Raw genomic sequence first — 26,560 nt, forward strand, 5'->3', positions numbered from 1 at the left:
TCCTCTGCCGTTTGGTGGGTACTCTTTGCCCCAATGTAGAGCAACTCTTCGCTTTTGTCAACAGTAAAGCCACCGCTACAAATCGACCATTTGCTGGTTGTAAGTCTTTGACCAGTCTCAGCAAGCACATTCCGGGTTTACTGTTCACCGTTTCCAGCACCATGGTCGGCAGGGCCTCTTATTTGAGTGCAGAAACGTCAGACTGAGGTGCAGAGCCAGACGAGATGCAGGAAATCTGCGTTTGGTGCTCCACAGCGCACACAATTCGCATCTCCTCTCACAACGTAGCTGCATAATCCGACAAGAGTGTAATACATTAGATGAAAATACGTAAAGTGTATAATACATAGTTTACTGTTAAATGTAAGTATGCTCAGCTGTCTACAGCTGAAGGCCCACTCCGCAGGCTCCAGTGGAAAGTTCAGCATTGCATTCAACTGCTCAAGGGCGGACCCGGGGTCATCGGTCTATCTTCCTGCACCCCATTATACAATTTAGTAACTTGGGGCCACATGTACAAATATTTGAAATTGCGATTCCATGCGAATCGTAATTAAGGAATCGCTGTGCCAAATGTAAGAAACTCCTTTGAGTTTCTTTTGCGATTTTTGGTGTGTCGCCAATAGACCTGCCTCATTAATATTAAAGAAGTTAGTAAATTAAATAAAGCATTTTTTTTTTTTTTTAAACGCAGTCCATTTTCCTTAAAGGAAAACAGGCTCTGTTTGAAACGTTTCATTTTCTTTCTTTTTAGTTTCATTTTTGAAGAGTAGGCAGTGGTCCTGCTCTTCAAAGACGTTTTTGCATGCATTCACAAAGAGGAATGGGTTAGCACCAATTTGAAATTGGTGCTAACTGCAATTGTTTTGGGACCGCATTCATGGTCTCAAAACAATTATACATACCATTTAGATTTGGTATTAGGAAGGGATGCCCTGAACACGTCCCTTCCTAATACCGAATCACAAAAGCCAAATTGCGAGTCGTTAACAAGTTACTGAATCACAGTTTGGACCTTGTACATCCCAAAAGGCATTTTTCTAGTCGCAAACGGGACGGTTCTGCGAATTGGCCTGTTTGCGACTAGAATTTTTTTTGTACATCTGGCCCTAAGTTCCTTTGTGTGTCACTCAGCAGCAAGGTAGGTAAAGCACTAAGTGTTGGGGGTTAGGTAGGAAACTGAGGGTAGTACTAAGTGCCACCATTTTGGAGCCAGGAAATATGATTTGGTGTTGCTGTATTATTGTGATGAATATAAATATTTCAGTTTAATTTTAACTGGTCACTGATGTATAAAAGAAATTTCAGTCTAATAGTAAATAATATGCATTCAGAAGTCCTCCACATCTGATTGTTTTTCTTTTTTTGCAGGTATCCTGCAGTTTGTGGAGATTCTAGTCAACATTTTAGTCCTTATATGTGTGGTAGCCTCCTTTGCTGTGACCTCTGGGTTCACTTCCTCAGGTGGCGTAGGAATGGGCTCCTTGACTATGGATGCGATGATCAGCCCATTCGAAGGTACAGAGTTCCAGCAGGCACGTGAACTGGACATGCAGTATAGCCAATTGAGAGCACCAGGCGTGTATGGTGGAGTGTCTTTCAGCTTGGCCATAGGTGCTGTCACACTTGGTTTCCTAATTCTTGGAGCAAGACCCTTCCATCATCTCTCAATCCGCATCCTCTTGGCCGAACTGGTCTTTGAAGTACTTGCCTGTGTGGGTTACATTGTAGCTGTTGCCCTATACCTCCACTTTATCACTGTGGTGAATGCAACGGACTTGTGTAAAAAGAGGGCTCAGCTGTATGCAGGGCGAGGCTATAACTGGATGAACTGTGAGGTACAAGGTGGCGATGCGGCTGTTGCTATTTTTGGCCTTGTGGCTGCTTGTTTGTACTTGCCAAGCGCAGTGCTATGCGGACTGACAATCAAAAGTGTTCGGGAATACAGGAGGAACCTTCCCCCAGAGGACTACATCGCTAGCTCATTCAAAGAGCGAGATTACAATATGTACAAAATCCAGGAAGATGCAGCAGAAATTACGCTGGTGTAGTTTTCCGCCAGGAAGCATATTGCAATATGTAAAAGCAATGCAGTTCTGAGAAGGAATTTAGTTGGTCTCCGTAATAGCCAGTTCGGCACACAATCTTTGTGCAGGTGACGTCGGAGACAAAAGTGATTGTTCAGGGTCAGGCAAGGCAAGGTTTGCTTAGGTGACTGCTGGAAAGGTTCTTTCTGTACCTGTGTAAGGCAAGGCGGCCATCTTGGATGGAAGAAGAAATGTGGTATAACAAGAGAACAGGCCATATCTTAGTTATCTTTTAAATTGCAGCTTTTTCAGGGATACCTTTTAAGTGATGAGATTTAATTGTGTATTTTATTTGCGTGTGCGTTAAATGAGGGCTTGGTTTAGTATGTCATTTATTTCTTGGGACTATAGAGTGACTGACAGTGTCATGTGTTTTCATTTTTTCATATAATATATATTTTTTAATATTAAGGTGCGTGGTTTTATAATTCGTGCAAACATTTCAGGGTCGCCTAGAATGAGCTAAATGTAAGCTTAATGAATAGTCCTTATCCAAACAGCAATATTTGACAGCCACGTCTGTTGTAACTACTCACTTCTGCAGGCATACGCCACTTTAAATGTAAAACTGTTACTGAGCTGCCATTGGTGCACCAAGAATTGTAGAAGAAAGTGAAAGTGGCAAATATTGCTCAGTGTTTGGTTATTTGATTATTGTCAACGAAGGTGACTACTAAGTTACATTGACTATCACGTTAAAGTAGACCCACCAGGCTTGTTCTACTGCAATATATTGACTTTGTAAACTGAATTTATACTTTTGAGATGCACATACACTAACTAAGGTGGAAAGACATCGTTAACTGTATGTGTTGACCGTCAGATAATTAGGAGGGAGAAATTAACGATCAGCAGTCTTAAGGCCAGTTTTTTTCCAATATTGCCTATTCCACTACCAAAAACAATATATTTAGGTGTATAGGGTACAGAACTGTCATGTCTTATCAAGTTCCTAAAAGCCCCCAGGGATTTCAGCAACCATATAGAAGCGGAGTGCTGCATGGCGGGTACCTTTATAAGGTTAGATATCCCACCATGCAGCATTCTGCTTCACAAACAGAGTAATGGCAGTATGATGCTGCGGTAACACTTGAATTATATCACTGTTAAATATTGTTAATAGAATTATGATATGCTGTAGTATTGGATATAACAACTGCAGTTAACCGTGTACTGTGTATTGCCTTCTAAGATTTTTCCTTCCGTCTTTACTGGGAATTTTGCTGCATTGTATAATTTTTGTAATAACGTGGATATGTATTAAATAGAACTTTAAGTGATGTTAACTCTGAGTAATATGCATTTTGCATGTGCATAGTGCAGACAGATCTTGAGCTTCACCACAGTTTTTTAATTAAATGCTTTTCCTATGAGTATAATATTCCGTACAGGATTATTTCTGTAAATTGCACCACTTTGTATTATATACAGCCGTTTAATGCTTTTCATTCATTCCTCAGGTGGAGTTGTGCTGCATAACATACGTTTTATGAATAAAATATTTGCGTCCTAGACATCATATTCCTGAGTGGTCTGACGTGTTATAATACATTACAAATATCACTGTTAATCACTCGCTGTCTTGATCACACACAATGGATTTATACTTGGTATGTGATTGATTCAATACTTTCATTTTAACCGTACCAGTTTTTTTTTAAAGAGATTTTTAAATTTGCCACTTTGCTGCGATCTGTTTTGAGCTTGGTGTACCATCAGGATTTCGTACGCAGTTCATGCATGAAAGGGATTGTTAAGTGATCAGGCGAAGTCTCTAACCAACATTGTTCCTTTATTACGAGAACTAGTTATGATTAGTTGTTCCTTGCCTAGATTGTTTCCCACCAGCCATCTTGAACAAGCATTTACAAAACCAAGTGTGCGCTTTGGATATTATTGTGTTTTTCCCTGACACCTCTAAACTTACTAATTTACTTATTTTATAAGACGCCCTACAACTATACTGACACTACAATTTATTTTCAGAGAAAGTAGACCTCCAATTTAACATAGTTAATCTACTTGAATGTAAGGTAATCTCTGGATGACTAGAAACCACCATGAACGCAATCTGAATAACTCCGACATAAGAGAGTATCTTACATTTCAATGTGACCATAAACAATGAAAACAAAAAATATGTTCTGTAGTCTATGTAAATGGCATGCAATATAAAAATGCATTGTAAATGTAATTCAACATAATGATTCATTGTAAAGGTAGCATACCTAGTTGGAAACCTCTGTCTACTATATTAGCAAGCTAGCATGGGCTTGCCCACTGCAAGACAAAACATGTAAAAATGTAAGTGTAACCATGAAACTTGAAATCACCTTCTTGCAATGTCATGTCAATACTGAAATGTGCTTCAACTAGGAAAGTGAAAGGAGCATTCCTTGTGCCACACACGAGGATGATGTGTGGCTCTGGCTCCTCTCACCCTCAAATCTTGTTTCTTCTGTTTTCAAGCTGATACTGCATAAGCGATTCCTAGCTTTATATTTTATTTAATCGGAGTCCTGCCAAAGCGAACCATTGGGATGACATGTCCTATCATTAGGCAAGTTACACTCACCACAGGTGAGTCTCCTGCAAGTGTGTGATATTTACCACCAATGATCGCAGAAGAGCTTATGATTTTCCTAATGAACCCCATCTAGGGCCAGTCACCAGCATTGGCTTGTGGCCTTGCTGCCTCACGTGCAGGCCCCAGCTGAAATCTGTCCTCATTTTGGGAGCTACAATACTCTCTGGACTCAGCACCCTTTGCATGTACCGACTTGTTTGCTTTCCTGCCAGGGTAACAACCCACTACGGACCACGACAACTGGGTAAGATTCCTCCATTTGTCACTAGTTTATGGGCTACTGTCCCCTAAACCACCTATTTTGATCCCCCTTTTCTTCCTGGCCACGCATTTGGTCCACAGCAGCATTACTGACTACCCAAAAGCCTTGGAATTAAGGGCAAGCCAGAAATGAAAACCTCCTTCAACAATCCAGAAGTTTACTGACTGGAGCAAAATGGAGTGCTGGACTCTTCTGCGAGGAGATCCCATAGCAGCAGGGGCATCACTATGATCACCTTCAACCTGAGGATAACCTCCCTGAGAATAACTTTAGTGATATCAACTTACAGATGATATGGAAAATATTGCAGCACTTGGGGAAACATTTATGAAGTGACTGAGTTGGTGACTGAAATTGAGTGATAAAATGATGATCTAGGACACACAAGCACATATATCATGAAACGATGTGGAAGTCTTATCCAAAGCTTACAAACAGCAGGTCAATCTCATCTTCCTCACAGTACATAAACTAGCGTAGTATGCAAGTAACTGGCTTTCTGGAAGTGATCGAGATGGACTTATTGGGAGACTTTATGCTTCACAAGATGTAGTCCGTGATGAGGTATTACCTTCCTTCGCCATAGTTGACTAGTACCCAGACTTTATCTAGCAAATTCAGCAGGAGCACCACACATTCCGCACTGTGGAAGTGGAATGAAGTAATCCAACACCAGATACACCGCAATGTTGTCTGTGATTTTCAGGGGTTAGTTTCACTTCTTCAAACCGACCAAGGCTCACTATTTCGTCCAAAATTCCAATCCTTGCCCAAAGTGCTGTCTCAACAAGTGCTAGCAACACGTTTCTACGTTTGAGTTCTTGAGCTTTCTATGCCCCCCTTCCTGGCCTTATAACCCAGTAGGTTCATAGTACAAATACCTCCTCCTACAGCTGTCCATATTGTCCTTAATGTTTCTGAACTTGTCTACATAACTTCCTCTCTTACTATTTAAAAAAAAAAACATTTTCCAATATGAACCACTTGAAATCTATACTCACATCTGCAATGTTGGAAATGACCTTTTTTTTGCAGGGTCATCCCTAAACTTTTTGCCTCCTTCCTCCTATTTTTTCTGACCTGTTTTTGTTGGCTTTAGGCCTCTGGGCACCTTACCACTGCTCACCAGTGCTAAAGTGCATATGCTCTCTGAGAAATTGTATTTTTCCATGATTGGCATGTTTGATTTACTAGTAAGTCCCTAGTAAAGTGCACTAGAGGTGCCCACGGCCTGTAAATCAAATGCTACTAGTGGGCCTGCAGCACTGGTTGTGCGACCCACATGAGTAGCCCTGTAAACCTGTCTCAGACCTGCCACTGCAGTGTGTGTGTGTGTGTGTGTGTGTGTGTGTGTGTGTGTGCAGTCCTGCGCTGCCAATTTGACTTGGCAAGTGTACCCATTTGCCAAGCCTAAACCTTCCCTTTTTTATACATGTAAGGCACCCTTAAGGTAGGCCCTAGGTAGCCCCATGGGCAGGGTGCAGTGTATGTTAAAGATGGGACATGTACTGATGTGTTATACATGTCCTAACAGTGAAATACTGATTAATTCAGTCTTCAAAGTTGCAAGGCCGATCTCTCTCATAGATTAACATAGGGGTGCCTTTAAATATCTTTAATGTGCAGATTCCCTTTGGGAGCAGATTGAGCTTTACTCTGCCTACACAGTCTTGTACATGAATCTGGAAGCCATTCCACCCCCCCAGGGTTGGGTAGGTTCTTTCTCTCGAGTATATGACACAATGCTGTGCCCCCATAGTTTTACTCTTATGCAATCCATTTTGTGTTGCCCCCCATTCCTAGTTTTTTAGGTCTCGGCTCTAGATGCTGCACATACGCTGTCTCGAACAAAGATATGCTTTTATTTACATCATGGGCTTCAGCCCGTCCATAGGCTTGCCATTTGCTGACATCATAATTTCTCTATTTTGCGTTCTCCCCATTTGTCAAAGGCATGCATATGTCATGCCTCTTCCAGTGTTTACCCCTCCCCTGCGCACCACTCCAGTCCTGCTAAACATACACAGTGGGCATTTTCTGGCATTGTTTTTGGACTACGTTTTTATTATTTTTACAAATGAGTGTGGGTGTCGAGCCCACCACAGGTTAGGAGTGCTGGTGTTTTAAGGAACGACAAGGGGCATTCTCACCTGCCATTATTAACGGTTTAATAAGTAACACCAGGTAGATGTTTTCTGTCTTGCATTTAGAATGATATGTAGATTTTCAGATTGTTTAAAGTTGCAAGGCACATTCTTGTTTGGCAAGTCAAAAGCCTGTGCCTAACCACAATGATTAAAATCATACAAAATACAGAAAACAAATACGAAGTACACAACCCAGCATTCTACCCCATCCCTGCATCGCATATTTTTATAAAATCACAAAAACGGATCCTCACAGAAAATATAAAAACTGGGAGACAAGCATAAGACTACGCACAATTGTCTATGGAAATTCTGCTGATCCATATACTCGTTCTGCATGCTAAATGACCGTTATATCTGTATGTCAGTCTGGTTGTAGCATGCCACAGCAGATTCAGTATTGCGTATATGTCAACACGTTTCAGTGGCCTTCACAGTTTTATCGCCACCTTCTTCAGGACAGTAATATGATCTCCCACAAACATTTAAGGACATTTGTTAAGAAACATAAAACAAAAGCATAATATCTTCCACACATCCTTCTGAAAGTGAAAGAATAAGTAAAACATGGTGAGATGGCCTATCTCCACAAGTATTTCATCCCCCCACACATATCCCATATCAACAGTTATAATCACTGTCAAATCTAACAATTTCACACTCACCCACACGTTCATCCAATCAATATACAAAGGTGATTTCATATTCTTCAATCCTCCTTGTATTATATAGTCCCTACTCACCAAAGGCATACTTTCAGTGCTCCTTATTTCGGTTAGCACTCTGACATGAAGCTGTTCCGGATGCCTCTAGTTTTTTCCCTCCGTCTTCCTCTATTCCTCTTTATGCCCTATTATGTCACCACATCCTTCCATGCACTGCAAAAAAATGCTTCAACTTAGAGTGGCCAGCCATGAATACATTTATATTTCACATAGGCCTAACTTATACTCCTTTTTCCTTCTTTTTCTTTATTTCACTGCCTTTCTAATCACACTCCTGTTACTAGGATCCTTCCTAGGGGAGTCCTGTTGTAGCTAGTATTCCCACAACATATTGATTGTATCCATCTTATACCTAGACAGTTCGTAACATATATCTACCTCCACTGCCCTTTCAGGAACATATTTAGTGCTTATTTGGATGTTCCTCAGTAACTATCTAGGTGGGAAGGAGTACCTCTGATCAGTCATCAATACGGAGTCCATCAAACCTGTTCAATGTTCCAAGATGCATAAAGCCATTAACCATCACATCCCCCAAACAACTGCCAGACCTTGTTTTGGCATGCACGGATATCTCTTATGCTTAATCACACTGCTGTGCATGCACCTGTCACTGTTCAAATGTAATCCTCATGCCTTTCTAGTAACCGTCCGATATATGCCTTCATTTAATCATGTGTACCTATCGAGCATCATGACAGACCCAGTCAGTAAGTTAAACCCCCAACTTTATCTCGTCTTTCAGACCCTGTATTTTCACCCCTTACAGTGTTAACTGATATCTCGGTGCTCACAGCATCCAGGTGTGGAATCATCATTACCCGAGTGCCAGCCTCTCTCTAAGCGGTTCCTGATTCGCCAACCCAAAGCACATGACTGTCACGTTTTGCTGACCTATACGAGCCCGTATATACCAGGTTATTCAATTCACTACTTCAGGGCTGTGTATAACTACGTGGTTTATTCTGATACTTCACTCTGTTCTTCTCCTTGTCCAGCTGATACGAATGTCTATACTGCTAACTCGAGTCAGCTTCTTTATGCTACTCCCCCACCATGATGGAGTACATCCTAAATTGACGTCGGAGAGGTCCTCCAAGTGGGGGTCTAGTTCTGTAAATTGTAATCTACGCCCCCCCTTCCCGGCCTTATAACCCAGTAGGTTCATAGTACAAATACCTCCTCCTACAGCTGTCCATATTGTCCCTAATGTTTCTGAACTTGTCTACATAACTTCCTCTCTTACTATTAAAAAAAAAACATTTTCCAATATGAACCACTTGAAATCTATACTCACTTCTGCAATGTTGGAAATGACCCTTTTTTTGCAGGGTCATCCCTAAACTTTTTGCCTCCTTCCTCCTATTTTTTCTGACCTGTTTTTGTTGGCTTTAGGCCTCTGGGCACCTTACCACTGCTCACCAGTGCTAAAGTGCATATGCTCTCTGAGAAATTGTATTTTTCCATGATTGGCATGTTTGATTTACTAGTAAGTCCCTAGTAAAGTGCACTAGAGGTGCCCACGGCCTGTAAATCAAATGCTACTAGTGGGCCTGCAGCACTGGTTGTGCGACCCACATGAGTAGCCCTGTAAACCTGTCTCAGACCTGCCACTGCTGTGTGTGTGTGTGTGTGTGTGTGTGTGTGTGCAGTCCTGCGCTGCCAATTTGACTTGGCAAGTGTACCCATTTGCCAAGCCTAAACCTTCCCTTTTTTATACATGTAAGGCACCCTTAAGGTAGGCCCTAGGTAGCCCCATGGGCAGGGTGCAGTGTATGTTAAAGGTGGGACATGTACTGATGTCTTATACATGTCCTAACAGTGAAATACTGATTAATTCAGTCTTCAAAGTTGCAAGGCCGATCTCTCTCATAGATTAACATAGGGGTGCCTTTAAATATCTTTAAAGTGCAGATTCCCTTTGGGAGCAGATCGAGATGTGGAGTTTGGTGTCTCTGAACTCACAATTTAAAATATCGTCCTTTAGTAAAGTTGGTTTTTAGACTGTTAGTTTGAAAATGCCATTTTTTAGAAAGTGGGCATTTTCTTGCTTAAACCATTCTGTGACTCTACCGGTTTGTGGATTCCCTGTTTGGGTCAGTTTTAGGGATGAGTGGTCACTTACACCTGAATGGGCTGTGCCTGCCCTCTCACAATGCAGCCTCCAGCCCCCTGGTGTGTGTCTGGGGCCTGACCTGGGCAAGGTAGGATCTTGCAAACAAGAGACTCCCCTTTGAAGTTTAACAACTTCAAAGGCAGAATGGGGTATAAGTAGTAGACCGTAAACAACAGACGTTAGAGCTCATCAAGATCACTTCTGGATTGAAGAGAAATCTCTGCCAAGGAGAAGAGCTGAGGAAAAGTGCTGCCCCTGCCTGTGAATGTGCTTTGTACCCTTTCAAAGGCATAAGCAGCAACTGCAGAATAGCCCAATAAAGACTGGACTTTGTGGTATATTCAAGCTTGTGAAGAATCTCCAAGACTTGAACTGAGCTTACCTCCTGTTTCGAAGTCTCAGGGCCATCAAAGACTTCCTCTGCTGAGACACCTGCTCTGCTAAGTGGTGTCCTATCAAGCCTCTTGGCCCTTAAAAGGTGAAGGTGGCAGAGAAGAGCTGAAATTCCACAACACAGAATGCTGTGAAAGGATATTTACGATGCACCATCTAAATGTGGCTGATAAACGATGTGCCGCCAGCTTCCCGGCTAAAATTGATGTTGCAGCGCGGCTGGGAGATCGATGCATCGTGGCTGGAGAAACGACGCACAACACCAGCTTGCTGCTGCTGATAACGATGCAAACCCCATGCAGCATGGTTTTCGAACACCGTGCAACAGGATTTTCCATGCATCGTCCCTGGGCGTCAAAGTCAACTCGACTGCACGGAACCGAGGTGACAGTCTAGAAAGCGACTCATTGCTCTCTTGCGAGGGAGAAAAATGATGCATCACTGACCCGAAATTGCAGAAAGATAGCAAAAAATTTTCCCATGAGAAATTATGTCCATAATCAGTATACAATTACACTGATCAGACAGTAGTGGAAGAACAGACACACAATCACAGGACAGTTGGTGATCAGTCTCAGAATGGTGGAGTAGTAGAGATTAAATCTGTGGCAGATGCGGGGGAAAATACAGAGGGAAGGCTGGGATACACCCAGGCAATAGTGATAGTCTGGTCATCCTTAGGGTGGTCTTACCCCAGACTTTTTGCTTTTGACCTCCTGTTTTTGCTGTATCCTTAATTGTGTTAAAAATTATGCTTTTAATCAATTTTTGAAGACAGAAAAACTGAATACTGATGATTTCAAAGCTGTTCCCGACCGGAGAAGAAACTCCGCACGGCCTCCCTTGCGAGGAAGGAATTCAATGCATTGTTGCCCTTTTCCGATGCATACTCGCCCGTGCGGCTTTATTTTTGACACTAACCAGGTACTTTGTGGAAAATCATCGTTTCCATTGTTTTCTATGGAGTAAGACTCTTATTCTTTTGCAAATTCATATTTTAACTTGATGGGACAATATATTTGGTGGTGCATGGAGCTAGACCTTCAGGAGTCACATGCCCACAAATTGTGTCTCACGGATATTTGAGATGGTGGCAGTAGACCCACTTATGTCACAAAGGTTATTGCTACCTCCTGTGTCATCCATGAATGTTAATGTTTTTTCACAGACTCAACACCATGGTGGACCATTTCTGGTAGTTGGAACAGACATTGTGTTCTTAGGGGGCACTAGGGGTGCATGTGAGGTGGCACTGGAGTAGGTGCTGCTCCATTTCGTATGATTCAGCCCCATGGTCTTCAGTGGCAGATATTTTTGTGTACCTTTGTGTGGGACGCAATGCAGCAGACATGTGTATGTGCACACTACAGGAATGTCCGGTATGTGTAGCTGATGTATACTTGGTTATGGCACCACTTGGGTGGCATTGGATTTAGCTTCTGGCCGAGGCTTGCACACCAGGGTTTATGTGGGACTGTGCCTATGTGTGACTTCCTCAACATGACTATAGCCTATGCCATTTACATGCCTGTGCGCTTCTTTGTTTGGTGTGGTGTAGTGTTTGTGTGTGTGATCTGTATTTAGTTGTCAACCTGTGGACACTTGTAGTGGTTTGTGAGCAGCTTCTGTATGCAAGGGAGACTTGGGTTCAGCTGTCCACACGAGATTTGCCAATCAGGGTGTTGCTGTGTTATGCAGATTTGCGTGTGTGTGTTTGTGACATGCAATGTGTGCTCTGTAGTGTGTCATGTGGCTTATGTGTTGAGTGTACATCTTTGTGGGCCTGCCCACATGTATTGATTGTGGTGTTTGTCCTCTGGTTGGTGTGTTGTATGATTGGTATGGTGACTTACCTGTGAGTAGCCCATTGCCATATTCACCATCCTGGAACCGCTGGTTGATGGTCCAGTGGCGAAAGATGTATGCATCATGAATGCTGCCAGGATATTTTGCCAGGATATTGCTGAAGAGCCCACGGTGGTCCACGATGGCCCGCACATTGATGGAATGTGTGCCTGCGGTCCCTGTAGAGGTGTTCTGTTGCTGCAGGTGGCACCAGTTGGACATGGATACAGTCCATTGCACCCAGCAATCTGATAGAAACCTTGCTTGGTGTCCTGCTGCAGCTGCTGGCTGTTTGGAAAGCAGATGTGTTGGGGCGTGAGGTGTAGGATTGCGTCCAGGACCTTTGGTAGGCCGATGGAGAAGGATGACTGGGAGACACCAGCTACTAGTGCACCTGTTGTCTGGAATGATCCAAACATCATCATGTGGAGGATAGCAAGGAGTTTTGTCATGGGTGGAATGTTGTGGGGAGTTTGCAGCCTTGCCATGGTGTGTGCCGCAATCTGGTGCAGCAGGTGTACAATGGACTCCCGGTAGAGTCTGTACATCCAGACCACATCTTGTTCCCTCATTCCAAAGATGGTTATGCGTTGTCAAAAGATCCTCTCCCTCCTTCTGCACTTCCTTTGTGGCTGCTGTGGTGGGGTTTGAGGTTGCTGCGGTGGTTGGATCTGCTGTCTTCGCATACGTCTGCAGCGTGTGTCAAGCTGGAACAGTAGCACTTCCTTGTTGACCTGGCAGTTTCCAAGGCTCCTTCTGTGTTTATTCCTTGAGTGGTGGTGTGTGAGCCTCTTTTTAACTCCTGGTCTGAACAGGCGTTAAAAAAATGGTGCAATGTCAGATTAGTGACAACTTTTGAGTCCGCTTCCTTCGTTACCGTTGTTTTTGCATCAGGGGATAAATATGGCGCTAGGGGGCTAGCGTCATGTTTAGGACGAGAACACCTACCTTGCATCTCATTGACGCAAGGTGGTATCATGCACCCTAAACGTGGTGGTAACACCAATATTTTGACGCTATAGGGGTCTATCATAAAAATTTAAATATGGAGTCGGCTTGCGCAGTTTTAGTGTAAACAAATGTTGACCCTAAAACAGCACATAGCTAAGTATAAATATACACCATAGTCTGCAACTGTGGGTGAGTACTCCTCACAAACACACCCAAACTGGAAGCCTAGTAAAGCCACATTTATGTCCTAAGCATGATGTGGTACATTGTAGGAGTTAGGGGGAGATTTCCAGAGTACACAAGTACTACTTCAGGAGTCTGGATATGTTTGGAGGGCAATTGCTCAACTTTCCACCAATGATCACTAAATTAATACTAGTGTGCTGCATATTGCATAATATCAAGGCATGGCCAAATATATCATGGCCCGATGACAAAGAGAATTATGAAGAACTGAATGATGGGAGCAAGCTGAAAATGTATCATCAGTAGCAGCAACATGGCAGATGTACCATATACTAGAAAATCTGGGTGGTACTTACGTGAATGACTTTCATAATGCCAGAAGATTTTGACAACATGAATCATTGTACCTATGTAACACATATAAACACAACCACTGTGTAGGCTACATACCTGCCCAGTCACATTGTGAGAAAGTCATCCTTTGAACATGTTCACCCCAATTTTTAAAGCTGCTACTGGTGGTATCTGACCCTGGCTGTACCTTGGGTCTGCTAACCAGACCCACGGCCCGCTCTCTGTAAAAAGGTATGTGGTACAATTACAATTGGTAATGACAGACTCCTGCAAGTCCCTAGTAGATAAGAGGTATTCTGATTCCGCCTTGGCCCAAGTCCCTAGTATATAATATGGGAGGGAAGTTTCTAGGCCCAGTGGATTTGCTGCATGGAGTGTGCATCACTTTGCTGTCTGTTGCCCCTTTTTGAAGGCAACCCTGCCTGCAGACTATCTTCAAAACGCTAAATGCGTGGCAAATCGACTTTGGAAGTACAGTTTCTTCCAAAGTGTTATTCTACTTAATTTTCACATATATTTCATGGGGTGCCATGTAACTATAAGCAGGGATATTTCAAAAGATGTTTGATATGCCCCAGTGAGGGTACAATTACACATCAAATTTTATTCTCATTGTAAATAAACACTTAGGGCCTTATTTACGAGGCTCATGGTGAAGGGCGGTGCAGCAAGTACTTTCCTGTGCTGCCCTGCGCCATTGGAAAAGGGCAGAAATGTACCATATCTACAAGATACAGTGCACTTCTGTCCTCTCCCCCTGCGCTGGTGCACAAATTGCTGCCAAGTGCCAACGCAGGCACCCTTGCCCCATGTTGCATGGGTGCTTGCATTGTGGGGATGATTGTTTTTGTGCAGGAAGGTGTGCCTTCTTGCACACAAAAAAATCCCAAGAGTTGTTTTCCTCTTTCTCCCCATTGTGTCACTCTTACACCACCCCTGAGGTGGCATAGTAGTCTGATGCTTTCCCAGACTTGTAAATCTGGGATTGCATCACATTCCTCTGGGATCCAAGGGTGTTGCATGGGAACACCCCAAGCAAAACCCATGGAATGGCCCTTTCACGCAGTTTTATGCATAAAAGGGCTCCATAGTTACAAGGCCATAAAAACCCATGCAAGGTGACTTTGCATGGCCTTGTAAATATGGGCTGGCACACTGAGCCACTGGAACATGAAAAAAATGACACTCCAGTGGTGCAGTGTCCCGCTAGAGCCTCATACATGAGGCCCTTAGATCCATATGGGAATGTTGGAAAGGGCTTGTAAGTACCTGCACTTAGAAATAGGCCACTAACCCCCACAAGGTTCAGTTAGGTCTCAAAAAAATAAACCCCAGCTCAACCCTTGGTAGCTTGGCAACGAGCGAAAAGGCTTAACTTAGGGGACAAAGTGTTTAGAGCATTGAAGTATCACAAAACGTTAATTAAATAAAACACAGCAAACAGTTTAAAAATCCAAAACCAATTTATAAAAATAGGGAATATATTTATCTTAATTGTGACACCAAAACCAGTAGAATCGGACAAGGGGAACTGGAGATAAGCATTTTGAAAGAATTGATGTTTTTTTTAGCACAAAGAAAAGAATAGCAACAATCTGGTCGCACCTTGACCGGGTCAAAGTCAAAGTTTAAGGCTGACAGCGATGGAGCTCTGCTCAGCTACAGCAAGCGGGAGGCCTCAGTCAAAAGTTTACCTTCAGACTTTTCGTCATTTTCTTGAAGATTTTCTTCAGCAGGACAAAGTTGCCGTTCCGATCTGACCTCCTTGGAGCCCTTCCTCAAATATGGATCACTGGAGACCTAGGTGAAAAGTTCTACTTTTGAACTTAGACGATTTTTCAAGATGATAATCCTTCGACTGGGTCAAACCTGAATCTTGATCCGCCGTCCCTGGAGCCCTCTTTGGATACACTGTGCGGGAGTTACTAGTCAACTTTCTACGTTCGTACTTAGTCACTTTTTCGAAGATTTTCTTCAGCGGGATGAAACAACAAATCAGGCCGGGTCGCGGTTGAGGCAAGCCTCTTAGGATAATTGTGGCGGGTTGGTCCCTCTATGGAGATTTTTCCCAAAAGTTCTCCAAACTTCTGGATTTTCTTCCAGAATGTCTTTTAAGGTTCACTAAGAGTCCACAGCTCATCCCAAGGTTCCAGCAGCTCCGAGTTGCTCCTTGAGGGTGCAGACCACAACTCCCAGAATGCACCTGGCTCAAACTCCAAAATAGCCACTGGTCAGTTTCTTCAGGTAACTCGGGTTAGCAATTTTTCACCTGAAGCATACAGGGAGTTCCTCCTTGAACCAGTTGAAACCAGGCAAAGACCTTCTTGTGGTGAAGCCCAAGTGTGCAGCTTGTGCAGTACTGAATGCAGTGTTCAGGTGCAGGTCAGGGGTCCAACAAGGCAGTCCTTCTGATGTTCTTCCGCGTAGGGATCTTAGGTGTGGGTGCAGCTCTGCCGTATTTATCCTTGCTCCTGGGTGAAAAACAGGGGGGTCTTTGGTATCCAATCAGAGGCAGGCTCCTTCCCCCTTTGATTACCACTTCCTGAGAAATGTGACAAAAATCAATCCCAGGGAACAACATTCCTCAAAAATCCAACATGGCTGGAAAAGATTTTTGAAGGTTAGATCTGGCTGAGCCCACCCACTGGTATGGATAAAAATCCTAAACACACTCCTCTCCTGCCCTCTCCTAATCTAATCAAGAGGGCACCTAATTGTCTGGGCTTGCATGATGTGGGGGAGGTGCTGGGCTGCTGCAAATGTCCCTCACTACATTTGAAGACCGGTTTGGCAACCCTTCCTGCTTCCCCCATCTGCTGAGGTATATCTCCTCCCCCAGGCACATCCTTTATGTTCATCCCAGGCCACTCACACCTCATCAAGGCAGCCTGACCAGGCTGCCAGAGGCTGGTCAATCAGAGAAGGGCACTACAGAGCTGAAGTTGGCAACTTTTTAGGTAGAGTTTAAAACTCTTTACCTGAACTAGTTATAATAAATCCCACAACTTACAATTGTTGGATTTAATATAATAATTATCTTGATCTCAAACTCGAGATATCTGACACTTAAGGGGACTTGTTAATTAAAATAAAGTCTCCCCATTTTAGCCTTTGGAGGCCATTCACTACAGTGAGGGAAAAACAAATTTGGCTATTTTATCTCACCAGGGCTTATAAAACAATGTTTATAAGGTCCCTGCTTATAGTTACATGGCAAAGTCGAATTTGCATATACCTTTAGTTTAAAAGCGGCCAGCAAGGCAGGCCTGCCTTTAAAATGACACTGGGCACGTCAGCTGTGCACCTATGGGTGTATTACCTATACTGGGCTCCCTAAAACTACATGCCCTAACATATACTCGGGACTTATAGGTAGGTTAGTACTGTTAATTATAATTAGCATATCCACTTTACACAGAGCACTGACCCTGGGACTGGTAAGCACTACCTAGGACACAGCCAAGAGTCAGTAACCACCAGTATCTATCCAGAAACCGGGGGTAACCTGGGCAAAAAGGAGGACTTTCCTACAGGGAATATATGACATAAGCCCAAATTTTGCTAAGAAGGAGCTAAATGTATGATGAAAGGACCATAGAGATTGGTAATGAGAAATCCAACAACCTGCCTCTTTTGAATTTATCATAACTAATACCGCGAAGAAGAGATAAGACTTCCTATCTTGTAAGCCAAATTCCAGGCTGCTAGTGGTCTTTCCTAGGATGGCAGGTCGTATAGATAGGAGCCTAGGTACCACAGACCGTTGGTCCCTGGGAGAGGTGACAACAGTGTCATCTGTTGGCACACCCCTCTCAAGAATATCCATGAGGCCATGCAGAGTCCAGTTGTGTGGCTTATCATGGATTCATAGCCATGGAGTAACTGAATGCACCTCAAGAGGCTCACAAGTGTCACACAGTGTAATAGATGTGTTGCACGGACATTGTTGGTGCATCAGTGCTGGAGAACCTACATGGATAACCTGGATGACCAATGTGGATGTCAACATGGGGCTGTAGAAGAGGCTCACATATCCATGCAATCTGCTGTTATTTTGCATCACAGTTTACTCAACACCTTCATGCACATTTTGCATCCATGGTCCAGTCCAACATGGTCAATATGAGCTACATAAAGCAGAACACATTGAAACAGATGGGCCAAGGTCACTTAAATTGACATCCTTGTTTATGCTCTTCTAGGGATTGTATTGCTACATGCACTACGTGCAAGGTGAACAGTGGTGCAGGGTAAGGGCAATGAAATATACTATGGACCATTGGCCTCTGTTTCCATTTGACATTTGCTTACTGCTCCATTTTGTCGAGTCTGGTTCTGTGCATGAAGCACTGTTCTGTGTTTTTTCCACAAGCTGCTGCAAGGTGGGGTGTTTTTCTGCTCAACTTCGTTCCATCTGCCTGGTACGGAGGGCGCTATTTACATTCCACGAGCTATCAGTTAGGACAACAAGGGGATGCGCCTGTACTCCAGGAGGAATGCAAGCTTCACCTTGGAGCCCTCTTCTGGGAACCTGGCCAGTTCCGAAGAGACGTCTCGAAGGGTGAACAAGGTACCGCCGATTGCACAATTTGTAAAGGAGGGGGTCTTTTTCTAGAAAAGAATCCTGGGCTTTAGTAAATAATATAAAGGTCAGGAGCCCTGATGGACTGGTTTTAGGAACTCTCTTCTGGGTTGGACACAACGCCAGGAGGACTGATTGTCCCGAAGGAGACTCCCTGTGCCAGTCGATTTGGGTTCCCTGGCTTTATGTGCGGCAAAGGGATGCAGAATCTCTTATCGGTGAAGCATTTCAATTTATAAGCATTGAAGCATATTGTGTGTGAGTTGTAATATGCACTTATTCTTGCAGCTATTTTCATGTTATTTTTCATGATATCACAGAGTGTTTATATTCTCGCAGTTATTCTCATGTTATTTTTCATGATATGTTAGTGTGGTCAGTTTTGCTATATAAGAACTTGCCCCACAAATAAACTTGATTATTCTACTTACTAAGGTGTGTGAGAGTGATTGTTTCACATTGTGCCCTAAACTATCCCGAAGTGCATAGTTCTGTTATTCTGAAGAGTGAAGTAACACATTTTGGCGTAGTCGATTGCAGGATTTGAAAAAAAAAAAAAATGTTTAACAAGATCAAAGCGAGCTCAAAAGCAAGTTCTCATATATCAAATCCGGACATAGAAATACCGGGGTGGGAAACTGCCCCATATAAACTTATAGCTCAGGAATGGTCACGTTGTGCTGGTTTGTGTGAAAATTGGAATGCGTGTATGTGGGATGCAGAACCTGAAAATGTTTTAACATGTCTACAAAAAGTGTCAATGGACAAGGGAAAAGAGATTTGTACGTTAGGGAGGCGAGGCTGGATTTTGCTCTCTGCGTACAGAAAGTTGCATGAAAAATGTTTACAGTTACAGAAAGACCACGAGCAGCTGGAGAAGGAGTTAGTAGAAGCCCGAAATTCCTCTACCATGTTAGCTTGTCAAAATAAATTGTTAAGTGACAAACTTGAAATGTACCAGCTGGTTGCAAAGAGGACAGCAGTTAGCGTCGCTCAATATAAACACAAAAAACAAAGAGGGAAAGTTAATAAAAAGAAGGTACATTTAGCTATCTCTCAGGCAGGGTTAGCCTTTGACCCTGAATTTTGGGATGGAAACATCTGGGACACGTCAGATTTTTTTGGATGAGTCTGGGGGTGATAATTGTCAAGATGTTAGTCAGGAAAAGACAGAGCGCAGGAATGTTGTCCGTGCGCAGCCAATATATCAGCGAAAGTTACAGCATAGCCCAGCTAACCCTGGAGGGGTGATGCTGGATGGTCTGGAGGACTACACACAGCAAGAACTAAGTGATGTGATAGACAGATTTCGAAAGAGGTCAGGGGAAACATTGCTTACGTGGACGGTGCGAGTGCATGATATGGGGTGTCAGGGGGTCCAATTAAATCACGGCGAAGCCCCGAGGCTTTGTATCTTAAGTACGGACCCAGTTATCCAAAATGAGTTTAGAACGTATCCAGGGAATGGTCCCATGACCAATCTGTTGGAGTTAGCGGCACACAGGTGTGGTCAGAAGTATCCAACAGAGTCAGACTGGCCGCCGAATGATAAACCTTGGTATACTTTGAGAGATGCAGTACAGAGATTGAAGGAGGAAGGGATGAAAACAGCTATCTTTCTGGGTAATGCTCATAATTTGATGAATGGAGTTTTAAATGTGTCTGTGCGAAACCGGCTGATTAGGTCCGGTCCTCCTGCATACAAGCATGTCATCATGACTCTATTGATTAATCAGACTGGTAACCCACTGTCTCAGGTGGTAGAAGCCGTGTGTGAGTTAAGTGATTTAGGAGAGTGGTCTAAGCCAGAGAGGAATTCATGGTCTGAGAAACGCACTGATAACAGGGTGTCAAAGCGGGACATGTTTTTGGCCTTGCTGAAAGATGGGGTAGCCTGGGATGACATTGATGGGATAACCACCAAGGATATGTGGGAGATTTACCGCAAACACGGTTTGGATAAGGAGGGAAGCAGGAAAGGGAACAAGAAAGATAACAAACAGGTGAGCCAGAGAAAGGCAGGATGGGAGGAGCGCGAGGATGAAGAGGGAGCGGGAGAGAGAGAGCGCCCCGCAGCAGAGAGAGATCCCTAGATGATGGAGGTTGGGAGCAAGAGCACAGGGGCTCAGAGGGAACCCAGAGCAGAGAGAGAGACCGGGAACTCACAGGTCCCAAGAGAACTCGAGGCAGAGAGTGGGAGAGGGAGCTAGCAAGCTCAGAGAGATTGCGAGGCAGAAACAGGGAGGAGGAGCTCCCTGAGAATTACTGTAGACTGTATCCAGATCTGACTTGGGCAGATTCCGATGTGCGCAGAGTGAAAATAGACTAGTAAATAGGTCAAACTCCGGTGCAGGGATGGGCTCACTAAGATAACAGACCACATGTTAAAGTAGAAAGTTTTTGGAAATGTCGAAATGTTCAGAAAGTTTGAGGCCTTGTTGACACAAGAGCGGAGGCCTCTTTAATTCATGGAAACCCAAGAAAATTCAAGGGACAGTACTTCACCATTACTGGATTGGGTGGAAAAGAAACCCCAGCAGTGCAGATAGTGGTTCCCATGAAAATAGGGGCACTCCCAAAGAGAGAATACACTGTCTTGATCGTGCCCATTCCAGAGTACATTATTGGGATTGACATTTTGAAAGGGATGACCCTACATTTGGAAGATGGATGTTATCAATTTGGTTCCAAGAGATTTATATCAATAGCCGCAGTAAGGGTGGGGCTGTTGAAGATTCCTCCGGTAATACTGCCCCAAGCCACCAAGGTGATTCAAATGAAACAGTGCAGATTACCGGGAGGGCATGAAGAGATTAGCCAGACTATACATGATTTACTGGAGGCCGGGATGGTAATTCCCATCACCACTGCGTGGAATAATGCCCTCTGGCCTGTTTGTAAAAGTGATAACAGTTGGAGGATTTGCATTGATTATCGCCAGTTGAATAAATATACCCCTCCTCTGACTGTGGCAGTCCCAGACACCATTACCTTGATTGAAAACATACAGAAACACAATGGGACCTGGTATGCGACAATTGACATTGCCAATGCTTCTTTTACGATACCAATAGCCCCTGAGAGCCAGCCCCAGCTGGCACTCAAGAGGGCTGGGCGCCAGTACACCTTCTGTAGGTTGCCCAAGGGGAATTTACATTGCCACCAGCCGGTGACAGATGGTAGGGCTGAGTATTTGGATGAAGTACCAGTGGTTCCCGGAGTGCGAATCTCCCACTACATAGATGACGTGATGATGCAGGGATAGATACAAGAACAGGTGCAGATTCAGCTAGACAGGGTGGTGGAACATTTGGAGAAAAAAGGGTGGGAAATTAACCCCAAGAATGTTGCAGGGACCGTCTCAGAGCGTGACATTTTTGGGCATTCGGTGGAATCAGGGACACAGAGAATTGTTGCCAAAAGTGAAACAAAAGATTAAGGAATCTGCAGTGCCGCGAAATCAGAAGGAAGCCCAGTGTTTTATTGGACCATTCGGGTATTGGAGACAACACATACCCCATTTGTCTCAGATTTTGGCCCCATTGTACAAAGTTACACGAAAGAAGAATGCGTTTGAATGGGGAGAGCAGGAGCAGCACGCGTTGGAATTAGCGAAAGACGCCATTCAGCGTGCTTTGGATTTGTGGCCGATTCGGGCTGAATGTGACAGTCCAGGGGCAGCATGCTAACTGGAGTTTATGGCAAAAACAAGGAAGAAAGGGAGTGCCTCTGGTATTCTGGACAAAGAAGTTACCCGAGGCAGGAGAGCGGTACACTCCCTTTGAGAAGCAGCTGGTGGCTTGCTATTGGGCTCTGTTTGATACCGAGCAAATTACATTGGGACATAATGTGATTGTAAGACCTGAAATCCCCATCATGCAGAGGGTGACAAGTTCTCCTAAGACTCACAGAATTGGGCATGCGCAAGAATCCAGCATTATAAAATGGAAATGGTATGTCCACGACAGGGCATGAGGGGGTCCAAAGGGAACCGCTGTTTTGCATGAACAGGTAGCGCAGGCTCCCGTGGAGAATTCAGAAATGTTGCACGCTGTACCTCCGGTGTGTGAATCTCCGGTAGGATGGGGCCAGCCGTTCGCAGACTTATCTGCAGATGATAAAAAACATGTGTGGTTCACAGATGGCTCACCAAAATATGTGGGAGCGAAAAGGCACTGGAAAGCAGTGTCCTATAATCCTGTTACAAAGAAGCTTTTAACAACTACAGGACAGAAGTAGCCAGTTTGCAGAGCTTTACGCTGTGTATCCAGCTTTGAAACAAGAGCTACCCGGAAAATGTCACATTTATACAGATTTCTGGTCTACCGCCAATGAGTTAGCTACTTGGCTTCCCACGTGGCATGCACATCAGTACAAAATCCATAACAAGGAGGTATGGGGGAAGGAGTTATGGCAGGAGAGCTGGGAAATGTTACCTCAAAGCACCGTGACTGTCTATCATGTGGACGCTAACTGTCCGACTGATTCATTAGACCGATGGTTCAATTGTCTTGCAGACGATCGAGCCAAGATTCAAGAGGCTGAAGTGGAGGTGCAGAATTCTGATTTGGTGGGATTGGCTAAATGGGCACACCAGAAATGCAGACATCTTGGAGAAAAAGCTACTCACAGGTGGGCAGAGATTAGAGGGATGTATCTTCCCCTAGATTTCATTAAAACAGCAATCATTGAATGTCCCATTTGTCAGTATACACAGCACAGACCGGTCCCACAGGTGGTGAGAGGCCAGCTAGGTAGAGGTAAATTGCCATGACACTTATGGCAGATTGACCACATTGGACCAATGTCAGTGAGCAGAGGATGTCAGTATGCCTGCACAGTGGTGGATACCTACTCTGGTTATCTCATAGCCTTTCCCTGCAAACGCGCAACTCGGCAGAGCACCCTGAAAACATTAGATCTGTTAATTCTGTACTATGGAGTGCCGCTCCAAATTCAGAGTGATAACGGCAGCCACTTCAAGGGCAGACTAGTGCAGGACTATTGTGCACAACACAACATTGAGTGGATTTTTCACATGCCTTACTTCCCGCAAGAAGCGGAACTGATGGAGAGAATGAATGGGTTGTTAAAAGAACAATTTCACAAACTGTCTGATGGGACACTGAAGGGGTGGAGGGATAATTTATACGATGCTTTGCAAATTCTGAACAACCGACCCCTTACGAATGCTGAGACACCTCTCATGAGAGAATGCTCACGCCTGCTTTACAGATCAATCCATTTACAGCAAGCAATACCATCGTGAATTGGGAAACAGCTCCAGGAGCTTTGGCCCCATATCGGGCTACACCAGAATTTGCAGGACTTGACCTACATGCTTTACAAATGCATCGACTGAAGCCTAGAGACATCACTCTGATTGAAACGGGTTGGAATGCAGATTCCCCCTGAGCATTATGGTCTATTCGCCCCTCGATCTGGGCTCGCCCTGAGAGGCATCCAAATTTTAGGAGGCGTGATAGATGCAGACTACCAGGGCGAGTTGAAAGTCATTCTCTTGAACAGTGGTGACACTGACTTAGTGGTGCAACCCGGTGATTGTGTTGCCCAGATTGTCATCATGCCGGTTTATGGAGGTGTTGTCAAGAAGGGGAGTGCCCCAGCCCTTCTCACTGTAAGAGGCAAAGGAGGGTTCAGATCTACTGACAAGAACCCAGGGGCCAAAGTGTGGATTGAATCCCCAAATAACCCTCCTCAACCCACTGTCTGGTCCAATGGCAGTGACATCAATGTCCTGGTAGTTATGCGACCTGGTCAAGACAAATGGGAACATGTTCCCGCTGACAAATGCTATTTGCGAGAATGATTATATGTGTTTTGTCTTTTGTTCTTTTCATATCATCCTATGGGGTGCCTGTGCGATGAGTGTGGTGTATGGAGCCCTTTCGGGAGGCTACACCGGGGAGCGGGAGGGGCTCATAGCCCAAAGATTCAATCGTCAGCCGCAGATGCCGACGCTATTGCATCAACCGAACAATGTTTGGATTCATCTGGGGCAGGAAGTGCTGAATGTATCTCACTTCTGTATGAGTAACATGTGAAGCGTTCAAGATCTGATTACCACTTGTCTAGTGGTGGTGCCCTCTCCTGCTGCGGTAGTATTGCACATCTTTAACGATACAAACCAGGATGGAATGGTGGATGTGAGTGACGTTCACTCCCATCTGTCACTCTATGAGTACTGCCGTTATTGCCCGGAGGTGGGCAGGCGGTTGTGGAGGAACATGACATCCATACTCACGTTTAACATCTCAAATGGAGATGTGTGCTATTCATTGACCTGTGATCGTATAAAACATAGGTAAATGTGCTCAGCTTAAACTGGAGAAAGGAGACAAAAACTTACCTGCTGCACAGCAGACATTGTGCCACTCACGAAATGACATGACCTGTTTGAATGTAAATAATTCAATGTTCTGCCAGAATGTGGTGCCTGCTGTCAGCCACATTCGAAATGTTAAGATGCCTAAAGGTTGGCTCTTTTCATGTGGTAACATCTCTTTTACCTATATCCCGGCCAATCTAACTGGAGGGCCTTGTGCCTGCACACGCTTAGGCTTTCTCATGTTTCCTATGGATACCGCTCTACACCCTCGCTATGTCAGAGACACTATTCAATTGCCTGCAGACTGTGATTCTGAAATATCATTGCTTTCCAAAACAGAATATGTCAGTTTAGCTGGTTCTATTGTAGGGGTGCCAGGGCGTGCAGTGTATAATACCAGAGTTATTAATAAACTTGCATGTTTAGTAGTTAAGAATATTAATTATACATCAGCTGCTTTAGCTGAGCTGTTATTAGATGTACAGGGAACTAGAAAAGCTGCTTTGCAGAATCGTGCAGCTATTGATTATTTGCTGCTCAAGCACAACCATGGCTGCAGCGATTTTGAAGGGTTGTGTTGTTTTAATTTATCCGATCACTCCATATCAATCAACTCCCACCTAGAGGCCTTGCATAAGTTAGTGCAGGGGGTGAAACAAGATGTTGACAAGGGGTGGTGTGACTGGGTTATGGATGGCAGCCTGATTTAGGTCAACTGCGTTATATCCTTGGTGTAATCATTATCATAATAGTTATTTTGATTTAGTTATGTTGTATTCAGTGTGTGCCTAACCTTCTATCTCAGTGTCGCCCAAGAGCATTGCCATTTCAGCTTATAGGAAATACTTAGTTGTAAGTTGGCCAAATAGTCCAAGGGTGGAATGTATTGCTACATGCACTGCGTGCAAGGTGAACAGTGGTGCAGGGTAAGGTCAATGAAATATACTATGGACCATTGGCCTCTGCTTCCATTTTACATTGACCCACGACTCCATTTTGTCAATTCTGGTTCTGTGCGTAAAGCACTGTTGTGTTTTTCCACAAGCTTCTGCAGGCTGGGGTGTTTTTCTGCTCAACTTCGCTCCATCTGCCTGGTATGGAGGGCGCTATTTACATTCCACGAGCTATCAGTTAGGACAACAGGGGGATGCGTCTGTACTCAAGGAGGAATGCAAGCTTCACCTTGGAGCCCTCTTCTGGAACCTGGCCCGTTCCGAGGAGACGTCTCGAAGGGTGAACAAGGTACGGCTGATTGCACAATTTGCAAAGGAGGCGATCTTTTTCTACAAAAGACTCCTGGGTGTTAGTAAATAATATAAAGGTCAGGAGCCCTGATGGACTGGTTTTAGGAACTCTCTTCTGGGTTGGACGCAATGCCAGGAGGACTGATTGTCCCGAAGGAGACTCCCTGCGCCAGTCGATTTGCGTTACCCGGCTTTGTGTGCGTGGCGGAGGGATGCAGAATCTTTTTTCGGTAAAGCCTTTCAATTTATAAGCATTGAAGGATATTGTGTGTGTGTGTGTGTGTGTGTGTGTAATATGGTATTATTTTTCATGATATCACAGAGTGTTTATATTCTTGCAGTTATTCTCATGTTATTTTTCATGATATGTTAGTGTGGTCAGTTTTGCTATATAAGAGCTCTATAAGAACTTGCCCCATAAATAAACTTAATTATTCTACTTACTAAGGTGTGCGAGAGTGATTGTTTCACATTGTGCCCTAAACTATCCTGAAGTGTATAGTTCTGTTATTCTGAAGAGTGAAGCAACACAGGGATGTCTGACAAGCTTTGGGACTGAGCCTGGTCCACATGAGTCCCACTACCTGTCCAAGTGTCAAACTACATGGATATTGCATGGGAATTGTACTAGTCAGGGCACCTTCACCTGCTACCCCATTTGGAAATGGTCTGGATCCATTTGCACTTAAGGTACCAAGTTCTGTGTGGTAGAAGTACTGCAAGTGCACAGTG

General features: G+C 44.1%; 1 protein-coding gene across 3 annotated transcripts in view; it reads left to right on the plus strand.

Moving 5' to 3' along the window:
* LOC138279996 (MARVEL domain-containing protein 3-like) overlaps positions 1-3,606 on the plus strand; it is a 289,596-nt gene extending 285,990 nt beyond the window's left edge. For all 3 annotated transcript variants that reach the window (XM_069219446.1, XM_069219445.1, XM_069219447.1), the window contains one exon: positions 1,372-3,606. In XM_069219446.1, the coding sequence (XP_069075547.1) occupies positions 1,372-2,051 (680 nt within the window). In that variant the 3' untranslated portion in view covers positions 2,052-3,606. The remainder of the gene's footprint in view (positions 1-1,371) is intronic.
* Positions 3,607-26,560: the final 22,954 nt, after the last annotated feature.

Source organism: Pleurodeles waltl, chromosome 2_2, assembly GCF_031143425.1.
Source record: "Pleurodeles waltl isolate 20211129_DDA chromosome 2_2, aPleWal1.hap1.20221129, whole genome shotgun sequence".
Taxonomy (NCBI): Eukaryota; Metazoa; Chordata; class Amphibia; order Caudata; family Salamandridae; genus Pleurodeles; species Pleurodeles waltl.